This window comes from Monodelphis domestica, chromosome 1, assembly GCF_027887165.1.
Source record: "Monodelphis domestica isolate mMonDom1 chromosome 1, mMonDom1.pri, whole genome shotgun sequence".
Lineage (NCBI taxonomy): Eukaryota > Metazoa > Chordata > Mammalia > Didelphimorphia > Didelphidae > Monodelphis > Monodelphis domestica.
In genome coordinates this window covers 723551120-723559888 of record NC_077227.1, presented here as the reverse complement: position 1 = coordinate 723559888, position 8769 = coordinate 723551120, and the positions used below count along the sequence as shown (strand labels likewise).

The 8769-nt window shown below is 48.2% G+C and overlaps 1 protein-coding gene across 1 annotated transcript; it reads right to left on the bottom strand.

Moving 5' to 3' along the window:
- Positions 1-200: 200 nt before the first annotated feature.
- On the bottom strand, positions 201-6143 carry FOXI3 (forkhead box I3). Its single transcript, XM_056813119.1, has 2 exons — positions 5209-6143; positions 201-1349 (listed from the first exon to the last, which is right to left on the bottom strand). The coding sequence occupies exons 1-2, from the start codon at positions 5954-5956 to the stop codon at positions 700-702; spliced, it is 1398 nt and encodes a 465-aa protein (XP_056669097.1). The 5' UTR covers positions 5957-6143; the 3' UTR covers positions 201-699.
- Positions 6144-8769: the final 2626 nt, after the last annotated feature.

The window sequence follows — 8769 nt, the reverse complement described above, 5'->3', positions numbered from 1 at the left end:
GAAAGGAAGGCCCCGTTCCATAGAGGTCTTGCCCTTTGCCTGGGGGAGAAAGGAAGGAGGCTAAAGTCAGAAATCCCGGCAAGCACACCAAACTCCCAACTCCAGATCCAAAGAGAGAACAGAAGAATTTCATTCCCAGGATTCATGGCAAAGTGATTTTCGTTTTATTTTTTGAGGAAACAAATAAAAGTTAACCCCTGTTCGAATGATAAATTAGAACAACTTTTATTAATTTACAAATATAAAATCGCATATAGAAACAGCATTTACAAAAGCTCAGACAAATCCATTGTGTAAAAGGAGGAAAGGAAGCCTGAGAACAGCTGGCCTCTTTGGTATTCATTTTCGGGCAATATTTTCAAAGAAACAAAACTGTACAAAACCCCAAAGTCTTCTCGTCTTCATTGACCTCGGGCACGAGGTGGTCCACAAAGAATTCATATCACCCGCAGCCCCGGTAGTGGGCAGCATCCACACCGGGTTGGGAGGCTGGATTTCCCCCTGATTTTCAGCCCTGGACACTCGGCAGTCACTAATGGGCAGCACGGAGAAGGGAAGAGGGAGCGGCCAGTGGGACTACCCAGCTCTAATGGCACGAGCTTAAAGCCTTTCCTCCCACCCCCTCGGCGTCCCCTCCCCGCCCCCCACCCACCCACCTGCCTCCTCCAGCCCCTGTCTCCCTCCCGCGGCTGGGAGGGCTCAGACCTCGGAGCCTTCTCGGGGATAAATGAGGCTGTTAACGCTGAAGCTGTTGTAGAACGGATTGTTGAAGTGGCCGCCCTGGCCACCGCTGGTGGGGAAGGGGGTGTAATAGGAGGAGGGCCGAGGGCTGCCGATGCTGCTGCTGCCCCCGCCGCCCCCGCCCCCACCGCTGCCCAGGGGCAAGGCGTCCGGCTGGGGCTCTGACAGGGAGCCCGCGGGGAAGCCGGCGGCCGCGCTCCGCGGCGCCCCCTGGAGGCCGCGCGAGGCCAGCTCTGATGGAACGCCAGGGAGCCCCAGGTGTCTCGGTTGGTGGCTCCTGGCCGCGCTGCTGAGGCCGCCGAAGAAGGACTTGAGGCAGGGGGTGGAGGACAGCAAAGGGCCGCTGGGAGGAGAGGCTCCGCTCTTGGGCTCCTCCGGGGGTTCGGGAGTGGAGGGGGAGGGGCCCAAGAGGGAGGGGGGACTGTCTCCTGCTCCAGGCTTTCCTACGCCTTCTTCAAGCTTTGGGATCCCTCCGGCGGCTGCTGCTGCTGTCGCTGTCGCCGTGCTGCCGCTGCTGGGCTCAGTGCGACGCTTCCTCTTGCGTCTAAAATTCCCGTTGTCAAACATCTTCTCACAGTTTGGATCGAGAGTCCAATAATTGCCTTTCCCTGTGAAAGTGAGGGATTAAAAAGTGAGTGATGGGCCCCTTCCAACAGTACACCGCCCCCATAGAGCCCAGACCCTTCCCAGCTTCCGACCACGACCCTGGGCAGTCAATTTATGCCTCAGTTTCCTCAACTGTCAAATGGGATTAATAACAGGCTTGGACCAAATCAGATAATCTTGGTAAAATGCCATATAAATTAATAATACTCCCTCCCCATTTGCCATCTGGATGGGCACTTTCTCCTCCAGGGAAGCCCCAGATAAATCTAAATGCCAATACCCATGAAGACAGCAATCCCAGAAACAACATGGGAGGCATACTATCCTGGGACTAATATCAGGGGCTTTTAAGCTTTGCCAGCAGAGTTCCTGAGTAGTCAGTCAAGCTCAGGAAAACATTCTTCTGGTATCCTGTTGGGGCTTTTGCTGTTGTTGTGGGTTCCACTCCTTTGAGCAAGGTAAGTCAATAATGTCACATTTTCCCTGAGAAATTTGAGCCACAAAGAGGTTCTCATAGGATCTTGGAATGAGTCACTCAGTCCAATCCCTCCAATTTTACAGTTGAGGAAACTGAGGCCCAGAGATACTAAGTGATGTGATTCGTCCAAGGTCACACAGATATCAAGGATCATTTCAGAAACAGGATTTGAACGGAAATCCTCCTGACTACAAATTTACGATATTTTTACTGTCAGGATCATTCTCCCCCTCCCCCCCAATAATCCCATAAAGTAATTAATGTCTTTATTATCTCCATTCTACAGAAGAGAAAACAGAAGCTGAGATTACAAACTCTAGGGAAGGAGGGACTTAGATCTCAAAGCCTTGTCAATGGTTGAAAAACTAAAGTAGGTCAATGTTATCTTTTATGATTTTCCCCCAACCCTTTTCAGTATTTGCTACTAAAAGTCCATGCTTCCTTCTACCCATCCCTAAATTCTGAGCACATGAAATTACAGAAAACTAGGTTGCCAGGAACATAAATCAGCTACAACTCAAACTCAATTCTTCTCTTGCCACCGCTTATTTTGGGGGCATAAAAAAAGACTTTGAAAAGGCTAACTACCTTTGAAATCTCCAATATGGCTTTAAAAAGCATATTGCTTTTTATACAAGGATCAGCTGTGAAAACTTAGCTAGTCTCAGTAATGTGTAATGTAATGATCCAGGCCAATTCTGAAGGATGCATGACAAAGAATGCGATCCACTTCCAGAGAATGAACTGTTGGGGTCAAAAGGCAGATCAAAGTATACTATGTTTTACTTTAGTTTATTTGTTTTTATTTGTGGGTTTTAGTTTTATGAATATTTTCTTAAAAGGATGACCAATGTGGAAATATGTTTTTCAAGGTAATACATGTATAAAGGGAGGGGGAGAAATATATTGCTCAGATTTGTCCTCAAACATCCTAGCTGTTTGACTCTGGGTCAAATCACTTAACCCTCACTACCTAGCTCTTATTCTTCTGACTGGGAACCAACACAGACTATTGTTCTTAAGAGAAATTAAGAGTTGTGTTGTTTTGTTTTTAAGTACACAGCTGTATTTCATGGTTTTTTCATTCTGCAAAAAATTAACTATATTTTATCTAATGGTAGTTAGTACTGAGGTTTGTTTGTTTTTTAACAAGAAGTAGCTATAGAACAGTGGTGAAAAACCTGTGTTATTCTTGGCTATAAAATCATGGTGGATTAAATCCATAGAAAGCTACCTGATAATCTCATGTGCTGCAAATGAAAGAGATGGATCTATCATCTGACTCCTAAAATCTGTGGCTATTCTTGAACCCTGGGACATCTAAACAAAGTCCTACATCTCTGTATGCCATGCCCACTTGCTATCCACTTCCATGATGTCCCTCCCACCTAGAATGCTCTCCCTTTTTTATCTCCATCTCTTAGAACTTTTTCTCTCTCAAAATTCATTTTATCAGCTCAAGCACCAACCTTTCCCAGTATCCTCTCTATTCCCTCCTTCCCAATGCTTTCCTGATGAGGTTAGTTTTTCCAATTTCTTCCCTGTTTTCTTTATCTATACTCAGATGGGCAGTAAGTCCCATCTAAGTAAGGTCCCACAGGCTAAAACACCTTTTACAATTAAAACTTTAAAAAAAAAAACACTCCAAAATTGCTTGGAGGCAGTCTTATCTCTGAATACCCTAAGAGTTCTCATTTCTCACTTAAACTCTTTGGGGCTCAGATATTAGGATAGAACCTACATGGAGGTGGGGTGCACACAGAGCAAACATTACAAGCTAGTACAGTCCTCCAGAATTAGGGCTTAGACCGGGGAGGAAAGAAAAAGAAATTGGGGATTCATGATCTAAACTTCTATTGAACAAAATGTCAGGGGAAAAACAATTTAGGGAAAGAAACAGTGGTGTGTGATTTGCTTTTTCCCAGTGGAACTCCTTTACAAGAGTAATGAACAATAAGGACTAATGCCAAATTTATATACTGACTCTTCAATCAAGTTTATTTTTTCCCTACACATCTCAGAGTCCATGGTTTGCCTGTCAACAGGTCTAAAATCAAGCACACCCTTTTTTCTCTTTTTTTGGTAGAAAAATAAAGTTCTATTACTACAGGATTCAGATTCACCTGTATGAGTCACCTCCTGGTTAACTGAATCCTTTCTCTTCTCCAGAATCTGCTTCATCCTCATCTGGAAGCACTATCCCTCCTTTCCAGCCCCCTCCCTTTAATGAGTGTCCTAGATTCACCATGTGTCCCCCCTAGGTCTGACACAAGCTGCCTAGTCCAGGCACTAGCTCTCAGTTTTGGGGCCAAGCTCCTGCAATGCCCCAAAGAGCTGCCTCCTTTCCCGAATTTAAAAAGAAGTCTCATTCTTTCTCTCTCCTTTTAAGGTAAAGGGAATTGGATCGGAACCCCCTCTTTTAACTTTTTTTTTTAAACTGGGTGCCTGGATCCCCTTTTTTCTGGCTAGAGGGGAGCCTTCTTTTTCTCCTTCCTTTACAGGGTCGCATCCCCTTCTTTCCTCTCGCTTGCCGGGAAGGCAAAGCAAAGGTTGCTTTCTCTCTACCTCCATTTAAGTGGGGGGGAGGGGGAAATAGTTTCTTCTCGTCTTGGAGATGAAAGGGGCTGCTCTCTCTTTTGGGGTGTCACCGGCTCCCCCCCCCACTTTCATGGAGAGTTGGGGTCTCTTCATTCCCCTCTCCACCCCAAGACTTTTAAGTTTTCTTTTAACAAACTGTTTTCCTCAAGATCCCCTCCATTAAGAGGAACGTGCCCACTCGGATAGACCAGCGTCTGACAGATGGACATGCTAACGAGTTTCCTACCCTCCTACCTAGCACACTCGGACCCCAGAGCCCCGGCCCCTCCGCTTTCTGCCTTCCGTTCGGTTCCGTGCACCTACAATCGCAGCGCCCTCATGTTATCTCGAGGCCGCCGACTTCCTTGCAATCGGGGTCCAGGAACTTGTACTTGCCCCACCTGCAAGGGCCCGGGCGCCTACGCACCCCAGCCCCAAAGCTGCTGGTTCCGTGGGAGCCCACGGCCGCGGGGTGTTGCCCTCCACCCGCGAGATGTTCCCAACCCTGTGCTGGTGCCACGCCCCCTCCCGCTCCAGCGCCTTTCGGCTGCCCCGTTAGTGTTTCCCCGGATGGACTCCGAGCACCCCCCGCAGCTCTGCCCTAGCCATGGGGCTTCCCGACCTCTAAGCCCCGGCTCCTCTCTCCCTCTCGGTCCCGGAGCCCCGGACGCCAGGCTACGAGCACTCCAAGCTCATCCTCCTCGCTCCCTCCCACCAGGTTTCTGGCGCGCCTGGCCCGGTCCCCCGCGCCTCCACCCCCGCCCACTCCTCTCCCAAAGGCCTGCCCGGCCCGCCCAGTCACCTACCGGGGTCGTCCTCGTCCCGCGGGACCTTCTTAAAGCAGTCGTTAAGGGAGAGGTTGTGGCGGATGGAGTTCTGCCAGCCCGCCTTGCTGCGCTTGTAGAAGGGGAAGCTCTCGGCCACGAACTGGTAGATGTGGCTGAGCGTCAGCTTGCGCTCTGGCGCGTTCTGGATGGCCATGGCGATGAGCGCCGAGTACGAATAGGGCGGCCGCATGATCTTGAGCAGGTCCTCCTGGCTGGCCAGCGACAGCCAGCCCAGCTCGGCCGCGGCCCCCGACGGGGAGCCCGGGCCAGGCCCAGGGCCAGAAGGGGGTGGCGGGGCGGCGGCGGGGGCAAAGGGCCGCGGCCCACCTGGGCAACCGAAGGGCCCGCCGGGCGGCGTAGGCGGTTGCAGAAAAGGGCCCCCGGAGCCCCCCGAGGTGGGTGGCTGTGGCGCTGGCGGCGGGGGCGCCGGCGGCCCGGGGCTCAGGTAGGCGGCGGCTGCGGCGGCTGCGGCAGCTGCTGCGGATCCTCCGACGCCCGCCGCCCCGTTCAGCCACAGGTAGGGGTTGGCGGCGGCCGGAGGCGGCGGCGGTGGGGGCGCGTAGTCAGGCAGGGCGTAGGGGGCCCTAGGGGACTGCGCGGCGCTGGCTGCAGCGGCGGCGGCGGCTGCGGCCGCCTGCGGGTACACGCTAAAGTTGTCCCCGCAGTAGAGGGCCATGTCCGCGGCCAGGGGCGAGCGGGGCTGACCTGACCGCTCCACAGAGCGCATCCCTCCCTGGCCTGTCCTCCGACGGTGGAGCCGCCCTCAGCCTCCTTATAGGGGAGGCCCCCAGCCGCGCCCGGGAGAGAGAGGCTGGGGGGCGGGGACGCGGCGGCCCGGCCCCGCCCCGCAGCTCTAGCTGGGCGCCAGGCGGCCCCGGGCTTTCTCATGCAGCTTGTCCTCTGATCTCTCCGTGCCCGAGAGGCAGCCGGAGCACCACGGGCTCCACTCTCTTTTATTCCCCCATCTCTCCCCGCGCCCGGACGAAAGCAGAGGTGGGACCCGAGCCCACGAGCTTCTCGGAATCACGAGCCTTTCGGGGCCATAGTCTGCCAGCCTCTGCCCGGCCAGGTTCTGTCTCTGCCGGGAACTCAAAGCCACCCGGTATTTACATTCACCCCTCGGAGAACTTCGGCCCCTGCCCCCCCCCCCCCGGCCCACCCGAGTTGGCCGAATTCTGTAACATTTTTTTGTCATTTTTATTAATATCTGTATGGGGTCCCAGTGGCCTTTTGATCTCATTCTCCCACTTTCTAGCCCCCCACTTTTTTCTCTTAAGAGAGAGAGAGAGAGAAATTCCTTTTAGAGACCTTTGAACAAGTGACCGTGAGAGTGGTGGATGGGGCGCTTATTTCAAATTCCTGATAGGATTAACACTTGAAAAACCAGCTGCTATTTAAACTGTGCAAATAGCCCTGATTTACATCACTTCCCTTCAAGCAGATATCCGAAGCCCTAGTCCCCCCCTTATCGCTCTCCACGCTTCCCAGCCCGGGCGTAGAAATTTCCTCGAATAAATATACATTCCCGCGAAGGGAGGGAGATGATCTTATTAAAATGCCGTCGGACCTTGTGACGGGCTGCGCCACTTAAAGAGAATGTATTTAAAATTAGCTGGCATGTTGTTTTTAAACGTGTGCCTTCCAACCCCCAACGTTAGGAGTCACTTCTTACGGTTTCTTTTGGAGGGGGACAAAGCTTTGTGCTTTCATCATTTTTAAATTTTGCCAAGAAACTAATCGAGCTGTTCTGTAAACTTAAAAAAAAAATCCCGTGTTTAATCACAAAATATTCCAAAAATACTTATTAGTAAAACGTTGCCCACATTTGTGTGTGCAAGCTTTTGAAATGAACATCCATAGCAATGTATTTCACCTCCTGGAACCCAAAATCGAGGAAAAGACCTGATTGCCTAGTTTAGATTTTGCTAGCAGAAATGAAAAACACCTTTAAAATTGAGGGAGGGGGGTCCCTTCTGGAAAATAAATTAACTCATTAAAAACCGTATTTTCAGACTTGTGAAAAATGTGGAGTGAAAATCTTGGCCAAGGGTGAGACTGGTATTGTCCTCTCTTCAATTTAATTTATCTTTTAGAGAGAGATGAAGATTAATTCTTCATTTAGGTCAGCAGAGTTGTAGCTTTTAAATCTGTGCCGGCCTTTTACGTCTCACCTTTTGGATATGGTAGAGTGAAGTAAGATTGAATAATTTCAGACAAGCCTCCTACATCTTCTAAGCCTTAGAATCTCAGGTGTTCACATATTTAAATTCATCTAAATGGAAAAATATTTGAAGTAAGTACTTTGCAAATTTGTCTTTTCATTTTAAGTAGACATTGGATTATTTGGGAAGTGAATATCTAAAAGGAAAATTGGAGGCATAATAGGTTAAATAATTTGAAAGTATCTCTAGTAGTTTCAGTGATATAATTAAAGTATTTTTTCTTTGCATAATTTTGTAGTTATGGCTTAGCAGATTGCATGCTGTGATTTTTTTTTAATATTAAATTTTGTATTTAAGTTTGTTGAAAAATCTGATAGGTCTCATTTCTGCCTGTTGCCTTTGAGAGGAAGGGGTTATTTGTTAGTCACCTCTAAAGCATTGTTTGATTGACAGCTTACCCAAGAATTATAACTGGTTGAATATTTTATGAAAGAAGGGGCTATTCCAACTCCCAACTGTTAAATAAGGGGCTGGGATTAAAATGTTATTGCTGTGTTTAAATTGAACTAACTATAAGTAACCTTAAGGGATTATTAATCATTGCTTTTTCTTTTAGTTCTTTCTATATGGTCAGCTCATTTCCTGTATAACTATCTTCATCCTTTTGTTCCTGATACTGAAATTCCATTTAATAAAACACAGAGCCACCTAGAGCATCTTTGCCTCCATGACAGTTTCACATATTACTGATACACCACTCTTGTTCTTATACTGTGGCAAATGGGTAAAATCACTCAGAAATATAGTTTATGATGGCTCTGTTCATTGATGAAAAAGAAATAACAAAAAAAGGCGAGGAATGGTTAAGAAAACATTAAACAGACCAATAAAATGTTATATATCTTCATTTTCCTGGCAGAAAGTATAAAATGCATTGTATACGACACAAATTGCTTATAACTTCAATGAATCATTATATTATTATATTACCTTGCCATATTATTACATTACCTTTTTACAAAAATGACAAGGGAGTCAAAGAATACATCTCCAATCATGTAAATTAAAATATGCCATTATTAGAAAATAAAATCTTTTTGAAAGTCTATGAAATTGATAATTCAATAATAATAGCTAACACTTATGTAGTGATTTACAAATATTATGTCATTTGATCTTCACAACCACTCTGGAAGGAAATTCCTATTTTTTTTTAAACCCTTACCTTCCATCTTGGAGTCAATACTGTGTTTTGGCTCCAAGGCAGAAGAGTGGTAAGAGCTAGGCAATGGAGGTCAAGTGACTTGCCCAGGGTCACACAGCTAGGAAGTGGCTGAGGCCAGATTTGAACCTAGGACCTCCCGTCTCTAGGCCTGGC